The sequence below is a fragment of the Vombatus ursinus genome, unplaced genomic scaffold, assembly GCF_900497805.2.
Source record: "Vombatus ursinus unplaced genomic scaffold, bare-nosed wombat genome assembly UNPS02014893.1, whole genome shotgun sequence".
Classification (NCBI taxonomy): Eukaryota; Metazoa; Chordata; class Mammalia; order Diprotodontia; family Vombatidae; genus Vombatus; species Vombatus ursinus.
In genome coordinates, this window is record NW_020954671.1 from 4,856,769 (window position 1) to 4,882,266 (window position 25,498).

Sequence of the window (25,498 nt, forward strand, 5' to 3'; positions counted from 1 at the left end):
TACCTTTTAGCAGGATGTAGTTTCCTCCCTTATCTCTTTTAATTAGATCTATTTTTGCTTTTGCTATGTCTGAGATCAGGATTGCTACCTCTGCTTTTTTTACTTTAGCTAAAGCATAATATATTCTGCTCCAGCCTTTTACCTTTACTCTGTGTGTATCCCTCTGCTTCAAATGTGTTTCTTGTAAAGAACATATTGTAGGATTATGGTTCTTGATCCACTCTGCTATCTGCTTCCTTTTTATGGAAGAGTTCATCCCATTTACATTCACAGTTCTGATTACTATCTGTTTCTTTATATTCCCCCCCTTCTCCTTTTCCCTCCTCCCTAGAGTTTTGCTTTTGACCACCATCTCCCTTCTATTAGCCCCCTTACTGCTTCTTCCCTCACTTCTATTCACCCCCTCTCTTTTCTTTTCCCTTTCCCCTCCTACTTCCTATAGGGTAAGTTAGATTTCTGTACCTAACTGGTTATGTTATTCTCTCTTTGAACCAAATCTGATGAGAGTTAGGTTCAAACAATACTCATTACCCCCTCTTCTTTCCCTCTACTGTAATAAGTTTTTGTGCCTTTTCATGTGATGTGATTTACCCTTGTCTACCTCCTCCTTTCTTCTTCTTCCTGTACAATCCCTTTTCATCCCTTTTCACTTAATTAGATTTTTTTATCATCACATCAAAGTCAACTTATACCCATGTCTTCTGTCGTTGTGTATACCCCTTTTAAATGTCATAATAACAAAACAGTTCTCAAGAGTTACAAGTGTCATCTTCTCTTGTAGGGATGTAAACAGTTTGCTCTTATTAATAACATATTGTTGGGTTTTTTTCTTTTCTGTTACTTTTTTATGCCTCTCTTGAATCTTGTATTTAAAGATCAAATTTTCTGTTGAGCTCTGATCTTTTCATCAGGAAGGTTTGAAAGTTTCCTATTTCATTGAATGTCTGTCTCCTCCCCTGAAAGATTATGCTCAATTTCTCTGGGTAGTTGATCCTTGGTTGTAATCCAAATTCCTTTGCCTTATATTCCACGCCTTCTGATCTTTTAATGTAGAAGCTGCAAGGTCCTGCGTTATCCTGGCTGTGGTTCCATGATATTTAAATTGTTTCTTTCTGGCTGCTTGCAGTATTTTCTCTTTGCCTGGTAATTTCGGAATTTGGCTGCAGCATTCCTTGGCATTTTAAATTTGGGATCTCTTTTAGGTGGTGATTGGTAGATTGTTTCAATGACTGTTTTACCCTTTGGTTCTAGGACCTCAGGGCAGTTTTCCGTAATGATTTCCTGAAAGATACTGTCCAGATTCTTTTTTTCATTATGGTTTTCAGGTAAACCAACAATTTTTAAATTGTCTCTCCTGGATCTATTTTCCAGGTCAGTTGTTTTACCAATGAGGCATTTTATGTTTTCTTCCATTTTTTTCATTCTTTTGTTTCTCTTTGACTGATTCTTGATCTCTCACAGAGTCATTGGCTTCCACTTGCACAATTCTAATTTTTAATGAATTGTTTTCTTCTTTTAGATTTTGTACCTCGTTTTCCATTTGGCCTATTTTACTTTTAAGGAGTTCTTTTCAGTGAGTTTTTGTGCCTCTTTTTCTATTTGGTCAATTCTACTTTTTAAGGAGTTGTTTTTTTCAGTGTGCTTTTTTTCCACTAGGCCAATTGTATTTTTTAAGGACTTGTTTTCTACAGTTAATTTTTGTTCTTCCTTTTCCAAGTTATTGACCCTTTCTTGCATACTTCTCATTTCTTTTCCCAATTTTTCTTCTACCTCTGTTATTTGACTTTTAAAGTCCTTCTTGAGCTCTTCTAAGAAGGCTTTTTTGGTCTGGAGACTAGTTCATATTCCCCTTTGAGGTTTCAGATGTAGGTATTTTGACAATGTTGTGCTCTTCTGAATTTGTTCTTTGATCTTCTCTGTTCCCATAATGAGAATCTGTGGTCATTGTCCGTTTCTGCTTTTTGTTCACGGTGTTTGCCTATTTCCTGACTTTTAAAAAAAATTTGAGCTCTTGTGCTGGAGCACAGGGGGCACTGACCCAAGCTTCTTGTGCTGGGAGCCCCGGACCCAGTCACTGGCTTTGTGTGCTTGGACTTCGGGTGCTGGCAGTCGGGGTCTAAAGGACTCTGGCAGCTTACCTGGTGCTGGGCTGGGATCAGCAGCACTGAAACTCTCAGGGTGGGGGTGAGAAATCTGGCCCCTGGAGGACACCTGCTCACTTGGGCCTTGCACTTGAATGTTTGGCTCCTGCTCACCTGGATCTTGCACTTGAGCGTTTGGCTGCTGGAGGATATTTATCAGCCTGGAGCTTTGCCTACTGGAGTTGTGCTTCCTGGAATTGTGCTGAAGCACCAGGAGATTTGGCTGCTGGAGAATGCCATCGTACGTAGTGGTTTTCCAAGCTGGTATTTCCAGTTTCCCCACCTGTACTGGGGTACTTGAGGGGAGGGGGAGGTCCTGGTCTTGGTGCTTGCCTGATCCACCACCCTGGGGCTCATGATCTCCCCCTGGTATGCTGAAGTGGGACTTGCACTGGCTTGCTGGGATACCTCCTGTCCTGTACTGCTTCCCCTCCCCTAGAGCAAGAGGGGCCTTTTCCATTATTCCCCAAGCTTCCTAGGTTGCAATACTGCTGACCCCCCATCTTTCTGCTGGCTCAGCTGTTCCAGGGTTTTTCCTGGGGCGATAATTTCTGGCCTTTCAGAGGTCATTAAGGGAAGATGAGAGCGACTTACTTACTCTACCATCTTGGCTCCCAGAAATGGAAGTCCATTACAGTAATTTTTTTAAAGTACAGATCAGACTCCATTGGTTCCCTATCACCTTCAGGATCAAAGAAAAAAAATGCCTTATTTATTATTAAAATCTCTTTATAACCTAGCTCCCTCCTGCTTTATCAGTCTTCTTATACCTTATTTTCTACCATGTACTACTCAGTCTAGTGATACTGGCCTCCTGGCTGTTCATCAACAAGATGCTCTGTCTCTTGGCTCCTGGCATTTTCTTTAGCTGTTTTCCATGCCAGGAATCCTCTCTCTCCTCAATTCTGCCTTCTGATTCCTTCTTTTTTAGTTCCACTTAAAATCCCATCTTTTACAGGGAGCCATTCCCAATCCCTTTAATTCTAGCGCCTTCCCTTTGTTAATTATTTCCTGTTTTTCCAGTGTATAGCTTGTTTTATATATATTTGTTTCTATGTTGTCTCCCTTTTTATATTTTAAGTTCCTGATAAGGACCATCTTTTGTCTCTTTTGGTATCTCCAGCACTTTGCACACTGCCTGGCACATAGTAGGTGCTTGATAAATGTTTATTGATTGATTATTCTTTCTCTACATAAAATAAGCTATCTTTAACATGACTTATCTGTCATGTCATGTAATGACTCTGGAAAATTTTTGGTGAGATTTCTGCCTCTTCTCGCTTATCATTTGACTTCATTCAAACTGAGACTGTGTTGAAGACCTTAGCTTAAAAAAGCCGAGGTTCCCCAAAGTTGTCCTGATCTATATCTGGCCACTGGACTCAGATGGCTCCAGAGGAGAAACTGAGGTTGGTGACTTTGCACAGTCCTCCTTCACTTAAATCCAATTCACTTGCATATCATGGCATCACCTTCCTGATGTCACCATGGTCTTCCTCCAGAATGAAAGACAAATAGCAAGCTTATCATTTATATCCAGATAATTAGGGAACTTCACTATCTGATATCACCCCAGGTAATGTGATCAGCACCTTTTGCAAGCATATGGTTTCGAAAGCTCAACATGTATTTACAGGTTCATAAAAAGAAATAGAAACCATGTTAAATAACATTATCTACCCGTTAACTTTTTCCCCAGAGACTTATATAGTATCAGTCACTTAGTTATGTACTAAGCCACTTAGCTATATACTAAGCAGAAGACCCAATAAGTGTATCTTCCACCCTCCAATCCAAGATAAGGAAATATTTATTTTCTGGACAAATAAGGTCAAGAAGTTAGCTTTTACTTTGGGGCCTAACTAAAAATAATAAAGCATTAAATAAATAATTCTGTTAACTGACATTCATGTGCTCATGTCTTGGGAAATTCAAGGGGAAAAAATGGTATGACCAGTTGAAGAAGACAATTGAAGCAATGACTCCAAAGTTGTTTAGAATAAAAAAGAGTTTTTCCCTAGATTTCACACTTCATTTTGCTCTATGAAGCAGAATAGCTGTGGCTGTTTCTCTCCATCTCTCTAGCCTCAAACAGAAGTTTTAAAGAATAAATAATGTAAAAACCTAGGTAGTTTATAAAGAAGCAGGTGTTCCCAATACTTACTGTTTACTTCAACATAACCTAGCAGCAAACATTAGGAAAGGGAAAGAAGGGGGAAAAGGTGGACTTGGCCATAAAATGGATAGGTATTCTTAAAAAATAAATAAATAAAAATAAGCTTTTAAAGGGCATTGTTCTAGAAATGCTTAAAAAATATTATCTCATTTGTGGTAAGTGCTGTATTATCCCCATTTTACCATTGAGGAAACTGAGACAGGCAGATTAAATGATACTCCCAGGGTCACATAGTTACTAAATGTCTGAGAACAGACTTAAGTTCAGGTCCTCCTGACTTCAGACACAGCACTTTATCCATTGTGCCCTTTAGCTGCTGTCAAGAGGACAGACTCAAGAGACAGAAAAGTACAACTTTCTAGAACAATGCCCTTAAAAGCTTAATTTTATTTTTTATTTATTTATTTTAAAAAAAGAACCCCTCTTTTAGAAGCTTTCCCAACTGTGCATGTGTATGAATTTTATAAATGTTTTTGTAGTCTGACTGCTTTCTATATTCGTATTATCTATAGGTCTTGAGATTTGGAGCGAGAAGACACCTTAGAGATGATCTCGTCCAAGTCCTTCACTTAAAAATATTAGTTTTTTTGATTTGTTTTTATATCACCTTCCTTTACAGATATATTTATCCCTTTTCCCCAACCCTTGATAGATATATTCCTTCCTTTTCCTTTGGAAAAAACAAAAAAGAGAAAATGAAAAAAGCAGGACAGCAGAAACAACCAACACGTACAGCTATGTCTGGTGGTATTTGCAGTATTCCATAGCTGTAGGCCCAAACCTCTGCAGAGAAGAGCCGGGTAGATGTGTTATCTCAATTCTTCTTCTAAGCCAAACTTGGTTATTATAATTATACAGTGTATGTTTTTTGTTGTAGTGGTAGTTATTTTGTTGTTCAGTCGTTTCAGTTGTGTCCAATTCTTTGTGATCCCGTTTGGAGTTTTCCTGGCAAAAATACTGGAATGGTTTGCCATTTCCTTCTCCAGCTCATTTTCTAGATGAGGAACTAAGGCAAACAGGGTTAAGTGACTTGTCCATGGTCACACAGCTAGTAAGTGTCTGAAGCCAGATTTGAACTCGGGAAGATGTGTGTTCTTGACTCCAGGCCCAACACTCTTATCCACTGTGTCACCTGGCTGCCCCCTATTATTTTAGTCACTATTTATTGTTGATTTCATGATTCTGAGTATTTCTTTCTATCAGTTAATGTCAGTCTTGTGTTTTTCTAAATTTTTCATGTTCATTTCTAAAGGGACAGTAATATTCCATTACATTCTTGTACCACAGTTTGCTTAACCATTTGCCAGTTGGTCGCCTGCTTTGTTTTCAGCACATAAAATGCTGCCGTGAATATTTTATAAAGGAAGGAGCTCTGTAAATATGTGGCCAGATCAGAGTGTTGGGCCAAATCTAACAAGATCAAATTTAATAGGTATAAATGTAGTGTTACACTGGTATAACTAGGAAGCAATTCATCTGATAAACTGTGAGGATTTTTAATGCACTCAAATGCTATTGTGTCAAAAGTGATATGACACCCAACAAAGTTAGTGCACTCTTACAGAGCAGTAGAGGTGTAACTGCCAAGAATAAGAAGTTGAGAGTCAAGTCAACAAACATTTATTAAGTACTTGCTATGTGCCAGGTGGTATGTTAAGCAGTAGAGTTACAAAGAAAGGCAAAATTAGTTCCTAGCTGCAATGAACCCACAATCTGCTGGGGCAAACAACATACAAGCAACAGTGTATAAATAAGCAATAGATATATGCCTGCATGCATGCGCATACACACACTCACGTATTGGAGGTAAGCACAGAGGGAAGGCACTAGCATCGAGGAAGACCTTGGAGTAGGTGGGGTTTTAACTGAGATTCTAAGGAAGCCAGGAGGTAGAGATGAGGATGGAGAGAATTCCAGGCTTAAGGGATAGGTAACCAGTGAAAATATCCAGAGTTAGACAATGTGTTGTTTTGTTTAAGGGGAGTAAAGTATAAGAAGACTTACAGAGGTAAGAGGGAGCAAGTTGGCTTTAAAAACCAAACAAAGGATTTTATATTTGTTCCTGGAGATAATAGGAAGCTACTGGAGTTGATTGAATAAGGGGGTGACAAGGTCAGAGTAATGCTTTAGTAAGGTCACTTTGACAATTGAGTAGAGGATGGACTGGCGTGGAGAGAGACATGAGGCAGGCTATTGCAGTAATCTAGGTATGAAGTGATAAGGGCCTGTCCAGGGTGGTGGCAGTGTCACAGGAAAGAAGAGGGGCATATAAAAGAGATTTTATAAAGGTAGAAACCACAGGATTTGATTACTAATTGGATGGGGGGGGTGCAGTAAAAACGAGGAGTCAAGAATGATGCTTAGATTGGGACCCTGGATAACTGGGAAGATGGTGGTGCCCTTAACATTAAAAGAGAAGTTACAAGAGGGGAGGGTTTAAGGGAAAAGTTCTACCATATGTTCTGTCCTGGTCAGACCCTCTTAGACTATCCTATGAAGTTATCAGAACCGCATTTAAGGAAAGACATGTATAAGCTAGAGAATATCTACAGGAGGAGTTATTAACCTTATTTTGTGTTGTGTGAGAGGGAAATATCAATATGCATGTTGAAGTCCCTGAGTGTGAGGCTAGAAGATGGAGAGGAGAGAAAGAGTTCAAGCTAGATACTAAACGCATTGAGGAAGGAGAATGTGCTGTAGTTTGAGTGATAAATTTGAATAGTATGAATTTCAAAGGACAAGAGGTTGTGGAGTGATGGTGGTAGAAGGAGAAGCTGGAAGGAAGTAGCAAAGTGAAGGCTGGAATTTGGAATGAATGTATAGAATGTGTGTGTGTGTGTGTGTGTGTGTGTATAAAATGTATTTAAAAAGTATAAACAGAGAGGAAATTAGGGTGCTAGCATTCCAGAGGACTCAGTGGAAGGGCATGGACAGTTTTGGAATGGGACATTAACGGAGCTAATTAAAGTAGATAGGCATGAAGAAGTCATGAATTTAGAATAGAGAATGGGATTTGTATATGCCCAGCCAGGAGTTCAGAATCACTGGATTATGGTAAGTATAAGGAAAAGGGAGCATGCTAAAAATTGAGCAGTGTAAATCTAGGGAAAGTATGAGTAGTTAGAAAGAGATCTGTTGAGGGACTCAGAGATTAGCTTGTTCAAGGTACTCCCTTGAGTTTCACCATCTTGGTAGGTGGTAGTTCTATGTTCCATGAGACTACCTGTCTCTTAGCAGGCAGGACTAGGTGGATATATAGGAACCTCAGGAGGAGGCAAGAGTAGCTTGTTTACCCTGGAGAGAGTACTAAGGGCAGAAGGTGAAAGAAGTCTTTTCCTCAGAGGGTGGCCCAGTGCTGGATGTAGTTCTAGGGCAGGGTCCAAAGAGAGGAACTTCAACCCATCCCACCTTACCACAGACTCCTGTGGAGAAATCCTGTCTTTTTTCTCCCTTTGAGCTCTCTACTAAAACCCTAAAATCTTTCCCTCTTGGCACTGGAAAAGTCTATTTACCTTTCTGTATTTTAAATGTTTACTTTATCTTTATAAAGAATGTTAACTGCTGGCCTTTACTGTGTGGGTGTTACTTGGAAAAATGCAGTTGTGATGAGCTAGTTAAAGGGGGAATATCCACAGAGAAGTGTAAAAGTTCTAACTCTGAAGTATTTTGCTAGAGCCTGTCTCTAACAGAGAAATTGGAACTTAAAAGATAGAATTATAAATTCTCTGAAAGAACTTGCCCTAACAGAGGATTTTTTAATACCAGGAAAGCCATCTAGGCAAAGAGTCAGTAGAAAAGTGGGACAAATAGGAGTAGTGAAGCAATCCTGCTCCCCGTAACTCCTCACCAAGAGGCAAATTTAGACTTATTATATAAGAAAATAGTAACAAAGCCATCCAAAAATGAGCTATGTTGCCTTGGAAAGTAATGAATTCTCTCTGATTGCAGGTCTTCAGGCAAAGACTGGATGACCACTTGTCAAATAAACACTGTTTTTCCAGTCTCCCAGATTCATAGTCTTAGCATTATCTTTGACTCCTTACTTGGTCACCATACATATGCCAGATGTTTATATTTTGACCTCTACATCTTTCACATCTGACTCTTTCTGCTCATACTGTTACTACCTTACATCTAGCCTCATCACCTATTGCCTAGTTTATTGCAGTACTTTTCTCATTGGTCTCCAAACCTCATCTCGCCTTAGCCCATTCCATCCTCCACACTGCTGCCAAAGTGATTTACCTTAAGCACAGTTCTGACCATGTCACCCTCGTACTCAGTAAGTTCTGGTGGCCCCTTCTTCTAAGGGCTTTTAAAGCCTGGACCTAACATACCCCTTCAGCCTTATTATGTATTACTCTTCTCACATGCAAAGGTCTAGCCATACTATCCTCTCTGTTTCTCACACATGACACTTCAGCTTCCATTTCCATGCCCTTGTACTGGCTATCCTCCGTATCTGGAATGCCCTCCTACCTTAACACCGCTTCATAAGAGTCCTTCCCTTCTTTCAAGACTCAGCTCAAGCACCTCCTTCTGCATAAAACTTTTACTGATTCTGTCAATTGCTAATGCTGTCTCTCAAACTATCTTGTATTTAACTGATTAGTAGTTGTTTGTGTTTATTTTCCTGACATTTATTCTATACGTACTTATATATATGTACTTATTATCTCCTCTATTAGAATTAAGCTCTTTGAGAACACTGATGGTTTCATTCATTGTTTATCTATACGCAGAGCCTGGCATATAATAGATGCTTCATAAATAATTGATTGATACATACAGAGGTGTGTGTGTGTGTGTATGTGTGTGTGTGTGTGTGTGTATGTGTGTGTGTGTATGATATATACAGAGAATTCTTGTTCATGTCTGAAATGAGCCTAATGTTCTTGAGGTCTCTTCCAGTTCTGAGATTCTGTGAAATAAACAGAAATATTTATCTTGTTTTTCTATTTGCAGGTTGGTATTATTCGTGATCGACTGCTTCAACTTATTACCAAATTGCAGTTTGCCATAGCTGTTCTCTTGACATCATGGACAGAGAAAAAACAGCGTCGAAAATCTACCACCACTTTAATTACACTCAATATAGTCTTCTTCCCAGTCGTAATTTTCTTCATAGTTCTTTCTACACTACTTTCTTCTCCTTTGCTTCCCCTCTTTACCCTTCCTGTGTTTCTGGTTGGGTTTCCGAGACCAATTCAGAGTTGGCCGGGACCAGTAGGTGCAACAGCATGCATTTGTCCAGATACAGTTTACTATGAGCAAATGGTTCCAAGTCTGAGGGCTGCACTTGGATCTGCAATGGCAGCTGGTAGTTTAGGTAAGTGACTAAACTGTATTTGAGGTATTTTCATCTCTAAATTTAGTATAGAGAACATTCTGGAGAGATTTTCATTCTCAAGAAAAAAATTTGAGCTTTTTGACTGCACCAACATATAAAAATTAAATTTTAAAAAATATGACAGACCAGAAGCAAAAAGCAAATTTACCTTTCCTTATTGAGATGAATAAAATTACCAAAGTGTTCAGAAACTGTTTTTTTTTTTTATTAACAGAAAAAGTAAGATTTGACAGATTAAAAAGGTTCATCTTACTGATTAAAAATGAATCATGAACTCCATCACAGTTCAGGGTTCTGACCTATAATCAAAACAAATATTTTTAAAATATTTCCATGAATCTGAGGCAGTAATAAATAGAGAAACTCAAGTACATGGGGTGAATTAGGTTTTTAAAGAGAATCAGCATGGTATTGAAGATTCATTCATTCAGTCAGCAAACATTTATTAAGAACCTACTATATGCCAGACTCTCTGTGCGAAGTGCTGGGTGTATAAAAAGAGGCCAAAAGGTAGACCCTCCCCTCACAAAGCTCACAGCTTAATGGGTTAGACAACAAGCAAACAAATATTAACAAACAAGCTACATGCAGGATAAATAGGCAATAATCACAGAGGGATAGCATGAGAATTAAGGTACTAGAATTTGTAAAGGTTTTTTTTAAGAAGATGATATTTGAGTTGGGATTTAAAAGATGCCAGAGAATTGAGGGAAACATTCCAGGCACAGAAGACAGCCAGAGAAATTGCCCAGAGCCAGGAGATGGAGTGTCTTGTTCATGAAACAACCAGAAGGCCAGCGGCATGATTGAAGACTATGTGGCAGGGAGTAAGGGTTAAGGAGATTGGAAAATTAAGAGAGGGCTAGGTTATAAAAGACTTTGAATACCAACAGATCACTTTGTATTTGATCCTAGAGGTGATAAGGAACCACTGGAGTTAATTGAATCTGGGAGGTGACATGGTCTGACCTGTACTTTAGGAAAAACAGTTTGGTAGCTGAGCAGGATGGATTCGGGTGGGGAGAGACTTGAGGCAGGCAGACCCACTTGCAGGCTATTGTCCAGGCATTTGATGATGAGGGACTGTACCACAGTAGTGTCAGTGTCAAAGGAGAGAAGGCGGAGTTTTCAAGAGATAGTAGAAAGGTAAAATTGACAAGTCTTGGCAATAGCTTGGATACCCAGGGGGAGAGGGTAGAGTAAGAGATGGTGAAGAGTCCAGAATAACTCCTAGGTTAAGAGCCTGAGTGTCTGTGAGGATGGTGTTGTCCTCTACAGTAATAGGGAAGAGGAGAGTTGAGGGGGAAAGATAACACGTTTGTTTTTGGGCCTGAGTTTAAAATGCTGCGCTTCCACTTAAAGATATCTGAAAAGCAGCTGGAGATGTGAGATTGGAGGTCTGCAGAGAGATTGGAGCAGGATAGATGGTTCTGAGAATCATTGACATAAAGATGGTGATTAAATCCATGGGAGCTGATGAGATCACCAAGTGAGGTAGAGTGGAGGGAGACAGGGTCCATCTATCACCATCTGTGGTCAGAGTGAGCGTTCTAGGTGAGGCTCCAGCAAAGGAGACGGGAGCGGTGAGGTAGGTAGGAGAAGAGCCAAGAGAAAGCAGTGTCCTGAAAGCCTAGAGGGAAGAGTATCAAGGAGGAAAATGATCAACAATGTCCAAATAAGGGCTGAGAAAAGGCCATTGGATTTGTCAACGAAGAGCTCATTAGTGACTTAGGGAGCAGCTTTTGGTAGCATGATAAGGTCAGAAGCCAGATTATAAGGGGTTAAGAAGAGAGTGAGAGGGAGGAAAATGGAGATGTTTGTTGTAGATGGCACTTTCAATGAGTTCAGCCACAAAGGGCAGAAGAGATAGAGGGTGATAATTAACAATGAGGGTTTCTTTAAGATAGGAGAAACAAACATATTTGTAGGCAGTAGGGAATGAACCATTAGGGAGAGACTGGACATCAGTGAAGGAGTGAGAGTGACAGGGCATTCTGTTGAAGGAGTTGGGATGGAATGGGATCACTTGTGTGAGTAAAGGGTGTAGCCTTATTGAAGAGTAAGGCCATGTGAGTTAGGAGTGAAGGAGGAGATAGTGGTAGAAGGTGTATGAGTTCTATGAGATGAGGAAGAGGGGAAAAGAGAGCTCTTGGCAAATGTCCCTGATTTTTTTCTATAAAATATGAGGCAAGGATCTCAACTGAGAGTGTGGTGGGAGGGGGAGCCATGGGAAGTTTGAGGAGGGATGAAAAGATTTAGAAGAGCTACAGTGGAGAGTAGGATAGTGAGTTGGTAAGGCAGGTATAGAGGGATCGCCTAGCAGCAGTGAGGGCCCAGGTAAGGTTATGTAACAAATTTGTAGTAGACCCAGTCAAAACAGTTGTGTGATTTTTCTCTCCGTTTGTACAGTAGCATGTGTATAGGAATGAATGGTAGGAGGGATCCAAGACTGAGGCTTGGCAGGTAGTACAGTGAAATGAGTCTAGGGACATGAGGACAGAGTAGAGTTAAATTGGTTTGCCAAGAGGTCAAGATGGAGAAAAGACAGTGGCAAGTACAGTAGAGTTGGCCTGGAAGAGAACTTAGTGGTTGAGGGATTGGAGGTCACATCAAGACTGAAGAATAGGGTTTGTTAATTAAGGGAAGGCAGAGGAAGCAGTAAAAAGCCTCTGAGATGAGGGAGGCTAATGGCCTTGATTTTTTTCTATAATTGAGTAGTGGCTTTGGAGTAAGGAAAATCTTGGGTTCAGGTCTTATGTCAGACACTAATGTGACTATGGGTAAGTCATTTAACTGAGCCTGTGTTTGCTTATCTGTACTTCACAGGATTATCATAAAAAATAAAATGAGATTGTAGGTAAATGCTTTACAAACCTCAAAATACTATGTAAATATGAGTTTTTGTTATTGTTACCATTTTTAATGATAAAGTAATAAGAACTGACCATATGGCATAATGAAAAGTATAAAAAGTTTGTTTTATTTCACTAACATGGTGATTTCATCAGCCCTACCAGGTTGTTGAAGAAAAATAATGCTAAAGAAATAAAATTTTTCTTTAAGTCATTTTGTCCTTTGCCCTTACCATTCCCAGTCCCCCACCCAAATAAATATAATACTAAAAATAATGCTTTCAGGAAGAAAATGGAATATTTGATGGAAATGAACTTAATCTCTCGAATAATGTGGCTGCATTGCAACTTTGCCACTGTGTACTAATTGTGCAATGATTTGTACTATAATTGTCAAGATGATTTTGAAGAAAAGGTGTAATCTAGTAGCAAATTTGAAGTCTCATATGGTATTTAAATGATGACAGCTAACTTTCTGGCAAATTGATTTTAGGCATGGAAAGAATATATGTCCTCTACCCTGGTGAAGCAATTACTTACAGTTTTTCTAGTTATGAGTTGTGAAGAGATTTAGAACAAACAAATTTTAAAGAGAAATAAGAACCAAAATCACTCTTGGTATCAATGTGCTATCCAACAAGGCTGAATTAATTTAGAGTGACTGCCTACTTAATTTTCTTTTTAAAAATAATACATTATTAACTCAGTTTTTACTCTGTTATCCAATTTTAGAAGATTATCATTAAAATAATTCAATAGCTCTGGCATTTCTCACTTTACCCCCATGCTGGTCTGGGGTAGGGTCTTTAGTGATAGGACTGATAATAACAAAGTGATAGGGTAGGGAGGAAAATAAGAATATATCCTCTGATGCACTGGTTTACAAAATTTATATTGTGATAGTTCTTCCTTTTTTATAAGAAATAAATCATGCCCTCTCCCCATTTTTCATAAAACAATCTATATAAATAATTTTCTTAGCTCATTTTTCATTCAAATAAATTAATAATTTATTACAATTGTGTAACAAATCATGTTTAACATACAATAAAATAAGATTCATATGTATTGCTAATAACTAGGCAACTAGGTGGTATAGTGGATGGAATTCTGGGCCTGGAATTGGAAAGACTCATCCTCCTGAGTTCAACTATATCCTCAGACACTTAGTAGCTGTGTGACCCTGGGCAAGTCACTGTTTACTTTAGTTCCTCATCTGTAAAATGAGCTAGAGAAGGAAATAGCAAACCACTCCAGTATCTTTGCCCAAAAAAACCCAGATGAGATTATGAAGAGTCTGACACCACCAAAGCAACTGAACAACAACATTTGTTAATAAAATCCTTCATGATTTTTATATTTCATATATCAACTGTAATAATGTTATTAATATGATAGGACTTTTTCCCATTCGCTAAGTTTCCTAAAACATGCTATATTTATACATTGCTACTCATGATTCTTTTCCAAATGCTAATTAAGAACAATATTTTGTCTTTCAAATATCTTTCAGTTTTTCTAGGGCAAATATAATGTCATTTATTTCTTTGATATTCTTCACAATGGCTAGTATAAATAGGGGCACACAACAGGTGCCTAATAAATACTTGTGAAATGAATTGCATTGTTTGTACCTAGAGGCCCCAAACCAGAAGGGATTACTTGCAGGCCATAATAAAACTCTGCAAATGCCCTCATGAGAATCCAGGATTTTCTTGCTGATCCATATGAATGTCTTAATACTTCCAGGTGTACTGACTGTAATACTAATAATAGTTGGTATCTATAATGGGATGCTCAGTTAAGCCTTCAGCTTTGTGCAGTGCTGATCATAGTAATCTGAGTGGTATTTTCTTTTTCAAGGCTTTCTATCAAACTATGCTGTAACAAATGCAATACAATTGTTTACAGCTTTGGATAAGCCATGTGTTTCCACAGTTTGGAATCAGGACCCAGAACAGAGATTAGAGACTGCTGTTTAGAACACTTACTCATAGGAATAGACAATTATTCTTGAACTTTACAATTCTGTGTGGTCTGATGACTTACATTTCAGCAACATGTGTGTTAATCCTCCTCCCAGACCTCCCCCCAAACCCCACCCATTTCCCCTGTTTGTCAAACGTAACGCCTGTCACATTAAGCTTGTCCAGATCTCTGAAATCTCTCCCAAACAACTTTCAACAGCATAAAAGCCCATTTCTCACAAATAACCTGTTGAAAATTGTAATAGAATATGTATTGCTTTGTTAAGTTAAAGAACTTTTATTCACTCAGCTAAAAATAGTAAGATTTTCAGGGTTCAACTTTCTGTCACAAGATAGAAATTAGACCAGAATTGTCTTATATCAGATCCATAAGAAATAGATTCCTTATTCATTCATATTTAGAAATATGTAGGTCTTTAAAATAAAGTCAGAATTGCTTCTCTATTCCAGTCAAGTGATGACTGAGCACGTATGCTTTCTTCTGTTTCATTTGCAAAACTGAGAATACATTAATCTAAATTTCTAATTTTTATAAAAGCATCTTGCTGGCTTATTGTATGAATTGGAGGATATTGAATTTATTTATTTAAAATAGTTTTTCAAAGATATCCTCCAAACATGCAAGTTTCAGGAGGAATTTTAATATAAAATGAAATTGCTTCATCTTTATTATTATTGCTTACAAAGGGGCAATTTCTTCATTTTGCTTGAATATGCTTTGAAGTACTTTTTCATAAGAAAGGCAGTGTGTTTCACAATAATATGGAAGTGCCCTGTGATCTGCTTCCATATTTCCAAAAAGCCTTCCTTTTAATGCACCATTTTTAAAAAGTTTTTTACTGTTGTAACAACTTTAAAAACTGTAGTTCCTCAGTCTTTTCTCAACATAGAAGACCAATCATTTATTGAGCATGCAATGTATCCAAATTGTATAAGGGGTTACATTTTTAACTAGTGCTCATAGACTTGCATTTCATTCTAACGTTAATTGGCATTCTGTTATTTCCAAGTCCAATGCAATTATCCTTTGTTATATCATTTTCGCTTAAATTCTGTTAGTTATGTTGAAATTTTATCGGGATTTAACATTATCAGTAGGTTTGCAAATCAGCCCATCAATAAATATTAATTCTTTACTTTGTGCTAAGAGCTTGAGCTGCAAGGAAAATAAAAATAGTCTCTGCCTTTATAGACCGTACATTCTAAAGGGGGGGGACAACATGTAAATAACTCTATGCAGACAAGATCTATACAGAATAGATGGAATGTCATCTTAAAGGGAAAAGTGTTAGAAACTGGAAGGACTAAGGGAGGCCTTCTGCAGAATGTGGGTCTTGAGATGAGTCTTAGAAGAAGCCAGGGAAACCAGGAGGTAGAGGTGAGGAGGCAAAACATTTCAGTCATGGAGGACAGTGAATGCAAAAGCACAAAGATAGGAAATGAAATATGCTGTCTGAGGAACTTCAAGTAAGTCACTGTCACCAGATCGTGCGGCATGTATAGGGGAATAATGTGTAAGAAGACTAGAAATGTGGGAAGGGAATCAGGTTATGAAGGTTGTGTGTGTGTGTGTGTGTTTAAAGGCTGTTAGAATAGACTAGGCAAGAGGTGATGAGATCCTGCTGGGGTAATGCTTATATGAGTGGTCAGTCAACAAGCATTTTCTAAGTACTATGTGCCAGGCACTATATCAAGTACTAGAAGATAACAAAGAAAGGCCAAAATTACAGTCCCTATCCTTATTCTAGTGAAAAACTGGGTAAATCAGTAGGTACATGCAAGATATCTACAGAGTACATGGAACATGATCTGAAAAAGCAAAGCATTATAAACTTGAGGAATCGGAAAAGGAGTCCTCTAGAAGATGAGTTTTGAACTTGGAGGAAGCCAGGAAATTAAGTCAGGAAAAGGTGGTAGGGAAGAGCTTTCCTGTCATAGGGAACAGCCAGTACAGAGGCACTGAGAGGAGATAAGAGTATCGTGTTTAATAGGCAAGTGGAGTGGATTAGTAAGGTGTAAGAGGACTGGACAGGTAGGAAATGCTCAGGTTATAAAAAGCTTAGGCCAAATAGAATTCTTTATATCTGATAATGAAGGTAACGGAGCCACTAGAGCTTATTAAGCAGGTGTGATGCAGTCTGACCCATACTTCTGAAAAACAACCCTGGCAATCACACTAGATATTAATTACAGTGGAGAGAGAGTTAAAGCAAAGGGACCAACCACTTAGAAGTTGATTCTAGTACTTCCCGTGAGAAGTGCTGATTACCTGAACTAGAGTTGTGACTATGCAAATGGAAAGAAGAATATATACAACAAATATAGTAAAAGGTAAAAATATGATGCAGTTGCTTCTAGTTTTGTTTTGTTTTCTGGGAATTTGAAAACACTCATGCATAGCACAGTAGTAAATTAAATCATATTAGTAATCTAAGTTGTTGAACTTTGTGTGTTATAATTAATTTTAATGCCTTTCCATGTGCAAAATAGTGCACAAAATAGTTTCTATTTTTAACAAAAGGTTAGCAGGAGTTAAAAGTCAGTCTCCAAAATGTTGTTAGATCTGCCATAATAAAATGAGCTATCTAAACCCCACATAAAAAATAATTCACCTTTTTCTACTCTATTTTAGGTCTTCTTTTACCTGGGTCACATTACTTATGTCGTTTTCAAGATCGACTTATCTGGATACTAGTTCTAGAACGAGGATATACTTATTGCTGTATTAACATTAAGGTCAGACCATTAAATTTCTCTCTCGAGTTGATCTATTACATGTAAAAATGTTTCTGTGATCAATTTAGTAGCTATCAAATACATAGCAACTTTGAGTAAATCTATTTTTTTATTTGAAAATATGTATGTGTGGGACAACGGCCACACTAGAATTAAAAGTTCTGAGGCTGAGTCAGAGATCAGAAAAGGTTTTATTCTTTCTCATGAGAAAGGGCACAGCCCTCGTTGCTCAAGCAGCAACAGCCAGGGAGTGCAAAGTCTGTTAGTGGGGAACAAAGTTTTATAGTCCTAACGCGATACACCCCTCCCCATTCCTGAACCCTTCTTCCCATTGGCTGGGTTTCAGGGTGCACAATCTAAATGCAGCTTTCTTAGACCCTTATTTGGAAATATTTGCCTAGAGAAAAAGAATTAGGAGGACTTTTGATAACCATTTAGAAGTTCTGCCTAGAGACAGAGAATCAGGAGGACTTTGGATAACCATTTAGAATTTCTTCCTAAAGACAGATAAGCAGGAAGCCTCTGGAGATCCGGCTGGCAGTCTTTTGCAATGTTTACCTTGCTAGAGGAATTGAAGCACAGATTAGCTCTTGTTTTAATGCACAGCAAATGTTTGCAGATTCATCAAGTTTTCCTGCCTTGGGGGTACAAAGGGGATTTTTGAGTTTTAGTACTGAAGAAACTTCATCTATCTCACACACGTATGTTTTAAAAATTTAAATGCTCACATTGAAATATATACATGTTGACATTGTGTAGTCTGTTATCAGATTATAAGTAGGCAAAGAAGCTTTATAGACCAGTCACCTCTTTTCTGAGTCCCATTCTTTTTTCCCTTGTCCAACCAACCAGCCCCAAAGTATGATTCCGTAACACTGTTTGATTTATAGAGTGAATACTGTATAGAGAACAGCCTAGTATGAGCTTTCTTAAACATAACACAATAGGTTCAAATTGTTGTTGGTTAAAACTAACACTACAGCCTCATAAAGAAGAAAGAGCAGAAAATTGTGCCATAATATTAGAGTAATTTCTACTTCTTACTTCATTGCTGTTAGGCTAGTATATAATATTGAAGCATCATATAATGTGCCAGTGGGCCCTTCTAAATAGAATTTCTTTGAGCTTATTTTTTTGCCACATAGGCAATTATTTATATGTTTTTGCATGTATTTATAATTTTTATAGCAAAGTAACAACTGCTATTAAAGCTTCCCTACACAAACAGTTCATATTAGCTTAGCAGTATTTGAAATCAGTATGCTTAATAGAAAGCATTGGTCATTTTGAAGAAAAAAAGATTTCCAGGTTTATATAGAATGTTCTAGAAATTGAAGTTATAAAAAAATTGTGGTCTTTCAAGTGTAATGTTGTTTATAATTGTCATAGAAGTAATATTGTTATTAATATTTCTCTAATTTAGCGCTCTTCAATTGCCCATAATGTCCTATAGAGACATACAGGTGAAGAAACTAAAGCTGAGATATTAGATGACTTGCCCATAGTCACAGAAGTACTAAATTGCAAAGCCAGGATTCAAACCCTAAGTCTTCTCACTCTAAATCCATTGTTCTTCTCCCATACCGTGCTGCCTCTAGATTTAAAAGATAGGATATCAATAGCTCTTGATTAAGAAGAACTGACTTTTATTTGCCATATTTTTATTAAGGAAGAATACATAAATATTCTTAAAATTATTAACTTTTCTGTGTCTAAGTAATTGTGATCAATCTGTAAACATTTATTAAGAGCCTGCTATGTGCCAGGCACTATGTTAAATGCTGGGGATACAAAAAGGTGAAAGACAGTCCTTGCCCTCAAGGAGTTTACAATCTAATGGGGGGAGACAACAAGCAAAAGCAAAGTAATACATATAAAGCAAGCTATAATGCAGGATAAATAGGAAAAAATAAACAGAAGGCATTTAGAATTAAGAGGGGTTGGGAAGGCTTCCGTGGAATACAATCAAGAAGTTTTTGTTTTGTCTTTCAGGGATTAGAATTACAAGAAACATCGTGCCACACTGTTGAAGCTAGAAGAGTTGATGAAGTTTTTGAAGCAGCCTTTGAGCAAGAAGAATATGCAAAAGCACTTCCACTCAATGAGCACTTTGGAAATATCTTAACACCCTGTACTGTTCTACCTGTGAGGTTATATTCTGATGCCAGGAGTGTTTTATCTGGTATAATTGATTCTAATGAAAATTTACAAGAATTTAAAGATGACCTCATTAAAGTACTTGTATGGATGCTAGTACGATACTGCTATAAAAGAACCAAAACACCAAACAAACGTGATGAAGCTGAAAATAATGGTGTGCCACCTCTAATCAGGCAGCCTGAGTGGAATAATTCACCATACCCGCAAGCCCCCAGTGATACAGATAGTTTAAATTTAGAAACACTTGATGAGTGGTCTGATAATGACGTTTTTGATGATGAGTCCACCACCAAAAAAGACAAAAAAGAAAATGGGAAGTTAAAAGTTTTGCCAAGTACATCTTTACCTATTCCAGGATCAGTGGAATCACAAAGTGTAGATGGTAATTCAGTAGAGACTATTTCAGAAGATAAACTATATAAAGCAGTTGCATTGGGACTTCCTGCTGTTGACAAAGGGAAGCAAAGAGAGATGACACACTTTCCTTTGTTGGAATTTAGTTGTTCTCATTCACAGCTTTTAAACATACCAGAAGAATGGAGGTCTAGTTGTTTGCCCAAATCCAGAATTAATGAAATAAAACAGTTATTTCCAGAAGACTGGTACCAATTTGTTTTAAGTCAATTGGAATCTTTCCATCCAAAAGAAAATCTTTCAAATATACTTGAAGAAATAGCAAAGGATGAAGTTTTGAAAGACTTATATATTCATGCAGTGATGTCTTGTTATTTTAGTTTTTTTGGAATAGACAATGTGGTCCCTAGCCCTAGTCACATATTTAGAGCTTACAATAGTGGCATTCCTTGGTCACTTGGTTTGGACTGGCTAACTGAAAAACCAGAACTGTTCCAGCAAGCACTGAAAGCTTTCAGGTAAGAAATTATTTTGACTCTTTATGTCATAGTATTAATAGTAACCTTCCTTGAAGTCCTACTCTGACATGTTGTATTTTGGAGGTAGCCCAGTATTTTTTTCCATTAATTTCATAAAAACAGTTTTAAATTTTTTGGTTAAACATGAGACAGTTCCAACTAAACACCTCCAAATTCCTAAGAAATACATTCCTTGAAAACATTTAAGCAAAACTGCCTAATAATGTTATTGCTATTGACTTTACAAATCACTGTCCACTTTTAGAGTTTGCTGATTGTTAGAGGAAAGGAAGGGCATGTGCTTGAGCTTTGGTAACATGGACCAACTATCAATACAAGAAAATCCAAGAGGATGAAGAATGCCTATTGATATGTGACATACAGTTGATTGGACAAGCTATAAAGTGTGTCAGTCGTTAAATATGCCTTAGACAAACATTGCAAATTGACAGCAAGTTGGATGTAGAATTGTATAGGAAGAGATGGGCAGGCCAGGTTGCTTTGAAGAAATTGTGCAGTACTCTCAACCCAACGAGGCATCTGGTGGCCCAGTGGATGGAGTGCTACACCTGGAGTCAGGAAGAATTGAGTTCAGATTTGGCTTCAGACACTCACTAGCTGTGTGATCCCGGGCAACTCATTTAACCCCTGCCTGCCTTAGTTTTCTCCATTGTAAAATCTTGTAGGGTTGTTGTGAAGATCAAATGAGATATTGATTTTTGTAAAACATTTAGCATAGTACTGGGCACATAATATTTGAGATGAGGTTCATCAGTGGAATGTAGAGATGCAAGGTGAATGTGAACAGACTGTAACACATTACAAATGAGGAGTTAAATAGGAAAAGCCATGGGTAAAGCATAATCAGTAGAACAGTTAATATAGTGATAACAGTTCTGTAAAGAAAAACAACCTTGAAATTCTGATCCATGAAATAACCAACCATGATTCCAGAAGACCTTTGAAGAAGTACAGCTGGACTTTACCTAACAGAGAAGTGATGAACCCAAGATTAAGAATGAGATATACTTTTTTTGATATGAGCAATATGGGAATTTGTTTTGCTTGATTATGCATATTTATTACAATATTTTTTTTTCAGTTTGGGGGTATATAGGAAAGAGAGGACTCTATTTCAGTAGAGTCAGAAGAGAATGGAAGGAAGCATGGACAGAAGCTTAGACAAGCAGGACAGCTTTGCAAGTTACATGTTGATTCAAGAAATCACTCATCCTGACTAAGAGGAATTTATACTAGAGATTCCAGGATGGTTAAACATCAGGAAAACAATCAATATAATTACACATATTAAAAACAAAAACATCCAAAACCACATGATTAGCTGAATAGATGCAGAAAAAATATTTGACAAAGTACAATATTCATTTATGCAAAAACAAAAACAAAAACAAAAAAACCCCACTCTACAAACTTTAGGTATAGAGGGACCTTCTCTTTTAATTTTTTTTTTTTTATGAGGCAATTGGGATTAAGTAACTTGCCCAGAGTCACACAGCTAGTAATGTTATGTTTCTGAGGCCGGATTTGAACTCAGGGCCTCCTGACTCCAGGGCTAGTACTCTATCCACTGCGCCACCTAGCTGCCCCAGGTACTTTTTTTTAATGTCATAAAAAGTATATATCTAAAACCAAAAGCAAGTATCATTTGCTGTAAGATTACACTAGAAGTTTTTCCATTAAATGCAAGAGTAAAGCAAACATTCCCATTCTCTACTATTATTTGATACAGTTCTAGAAATGCTAGAAATAACAATAAGAGAAAGGTAAAAAAAAAAAAGACTGCTGCTGATAGTTTACTTAGAAAATCATTATTTACAGAATGTTCTTAAAGAAATAAAGAAGTGAAAAAAAAGAAGTGGAGAAGCTAGAGTTATATTCATTGCTCATGGCTGAGTCATGCTAATATATTAAAAATGACAATACTACCAAAGTTAATTGAAAAATGTATTGGTATACCAATGAAATTCTCAAATGAATACAGAACTTGGTACAATAATAACAAAATTTATGTGGATAAATCATAGGACATCAAGAAAATTAATTTTAAAATGTAGGGATGAAAGGGGAATAGCCCTTCTAGACCTCAGACTAAATTATGAAGTGCCAGTTAACAAAATCATCTAGTACTGGTTAAAAAATAAGAGGTAGATCCATGGAACAGACTAGAGGAAGAAGAAACAAAAATAGTGGAATTCAACAACCTAGTGTCCAATAAACCAGAAAACATAAATTACTTAGGAAAGAACTTCCTGTTTGATAAAAACTACTCTTTTTTAGGAAAGCAGTCTGGCAGAAATTAGGCTTAAGTCTAATACCTTACACCATATTCCACAGTACATCCCAGATGGATACATGACCTTAATATTAAAAATAACTATAAAAAAATTAGAAGAAAAGCAGATCATATACTTTTCACAGCAAAGTATTACACATAACACATATTTTAAAACTTTCAATGTTTTGATCTTATTAGGTTTATATTTTAACTTTTTTTAATTTTTGAAAAATACTGTTTGTTATATAGGAAAGGTCTGGGAAAGAGAAATACTAGAGAAAATTGTGGCTATGTTAAAAAACAAAAGACATCAATAACTATTAAAAAAGAAAGATATATTTGAATTTATTTTATGCTTTGAGAAGCAAGCTCTACATCATGAGGATTCACAGTTTTATATGAAATCCTCTCCTATTCTAGACTATATATGAACATGTTCATTTTGTTTGGTGTTTAAATTCAGAACATAAATAAAATGGGAAAAAAAGAAATTTTTAAAAATTGTGTAAGGGATGTCATTATATACATATATGACCAGAAAAGAAAGAGGCTAGTCACATAGCAAGAGTTATGGAAAAACCTGTGGACAGCTTGTTGTTATTTAATCCTTTTTCAGTCGTGTCTGACTCTTCATAACCCCATTTGGGGTTTTCTGGGCAAAGATATTGGAGTGGGTTGCCATTGCCTTCTCCATCTCATTTTACAGATGAGAAAACTAAGGCAAACAGGGATAAGTGACTTGCCCAGGATCACACAGCTAGTAAATGTCTGAGGCCAAATTTGAACTCAGGTCATCCTCACTCCAGAGCTGGCACTCTATCTGCTGTGCCACCTAGCTGCCTTGTGGACAGCCTATGGCCCTGTGGTATGTGTACAATGTTAAAAGAACTCAAGGAAGGCCTTTGCCTACCACATTGAATGTAACCCCTGTGGTGTATTCGTGAGAAGACATAGACAGCAGTTATACACTAAAAGTGGGTAGTGTTAAAAGTGGGATTTTTAAGAGCCCAAACTGTTCTGTTAGGAGTTGATGTAGCTAACTCCATTTTGTTATCTATCCACCACTTTAATAAGGTCAAACTGTTTACTTCTTAAATGTGAAAACATTCTCTGTAACTCTTAAGAATGTCGTCATTATTAGGGTAGTTTAAAAGAGTATACACAGAAGGCTTGGGTTTGAGTTGAGTATGATGGGATGAAACTAAAGAATAAATAAAATTTGGTAGGGAGAAGTCAAATGGAGCAATTATCTCATACAAATGAGGTGTGAATGGAAGACTTGTTACAGTGGAGAGCAGGAGGATGTGGAGGGCTGGTAATGCTAGAACCTTATTCTCATCAGAACTGGGTTAAGGAGGGAATAACATACACATCTAGAAGATATAGAAGTCTTAACTTACAGAGAAATAGGAGAGCAAGGGGATAGGATAAGTGAGGAATTCTTAGAATGGCAGAAGAGTGCAGATTAAGAAATAAGACAAAAGATTAAGATAAGGAGGAACTCATAGAAGGGTGTGCAGATCAAGAAATAAGAGGGTAAGGGTTGAAAGGATAAGGGAGGGACTCTTAGAAGGGGTACAGATTAGGGTAATCAGAAATAAATTAGACTGAGGGAGGATAGGGTAAAAATAGAGGGATAGAAGGATAAATAGTAGATGGAGGGAAATACACAAATAGTAATTATAACTTTGAATGTGAATGGGATAAACTCACCCATAACACAGAAATGGATATTTAAAAATAAGAGATATACATAGAGCGAAAATAAAGGGCTGGAGTAGAATTTATTATGTTTCTGCTGATGTAGAAAAAACAAAAACAAGGGTAGCAATCATGATGTCAAACAAAATTAAAGCTAAAATAGATTTTTAATTAAAAGAGAAACAGGGAAACTACATTACGGAAAAGTAACATGGATAATGAAGTAATATCAATAATAAACGTATATGCACCAAATGCTACATAGCATCTAAATTTTTAAAGGAAAGGCTAAATAAATTACAGGTGGAAAAAGATTTCAAAACTATAATATGGGGGGACTTCAACCTTTCCCTGTCAGAACTATATGTTTAACAAAACAAAAGAAATAAGAAGTCAAGGAAATGATGAGAGTCTTGGATAAGCTAGATATGATAGCTATCTGGAGAGATTTAATGGGAATAGAAAGGAATACATCTTTCTTAGTGGTACATAGTGCCTTTTCAGAAATGGACCATATATTAAGGCGTAAAAAATTTACACTTAAATGTAGAAAAACAGAAATGTCAAATGCATCCTTTTTAGATCATAATGCAACAAAAATTATATTTAATAAAGGACCAGGGAAACACAGATTAAAAATTAATTGGAGACTAAATAACCTAATCTTAAAGAATGAGTGGGTTAAAGAAAAAGTCATAGAAAAAATAAATAATTTTATTAAAGAGAATGATAATAATAAGGCAACATATCATAATCAATGATATGCAGGAAAAGCAGTAATCAGAGGAAAATTTTTATCTCAAAATACTTATATCAATAAACTAGAGAAAGAGTAGACCAATGAATTGGGTATGCAATTTAAAAAAAACTAGGAAAAAAACATTAAAAATCCCCAATTAAGCAGGAAATTAGAAATCCTAAAAATTAAAGGTGAGATTAATAAAATCAAATATAAGAAAACCATTGAATTAATAAATAAAACTAGGAGTTGATTTTATAAAAAAAACAATAAAATGATAAACCATTGGTTAATATGATTATTTAAAAAGAGAAAACTAAATCACTAGTATCAAAAATGAAAACCATGAATATACCACTAATGAAGATGAAATCAAAGCAATTAGGTATTATTTTGCCCAATTATATGCCAATAAATTTAACAATTTAAGTAAAATGGAAGAATACTTAGAATAATATGAACTGCCTAGATTAACAGAAGAGAAAAT

The 25,498-nt window shown here is 36.8% G+C and overlaps 1 protein-coding gene across 6 annotated transcripts in view; it reads left to right on the plus strand.

Annotated features, from left to right (window-relative positions):
* The window catches only part of PCNX4 (pecanex 4), a 62,274-nt gene that overhangs the window by 30,838 nt on the left and 5,938 nt on the right, over positions 1–25,498 (plus strand). For all 6 annotated transcript variants that reach the window (XM_027842926.1, XM_027842928.1, XM_027842924.1 and 3 more), the window contains 3 exons: positions 9,283–9,646; positions 17,140–17,243; positions 19,236–20,275. In XM_027842926.1, the coding sequence (XP_027698727.1) occupies positions 9,283–9,646; positions 17,140–17,243; positions 19,236–20,275 (1,508 nt within the window). The remainder of the gene's footprint in view (positions 1–9,282; positions 9,647–17,139; positions 17,244–19,235; positions 20,276–25,498) is intronic.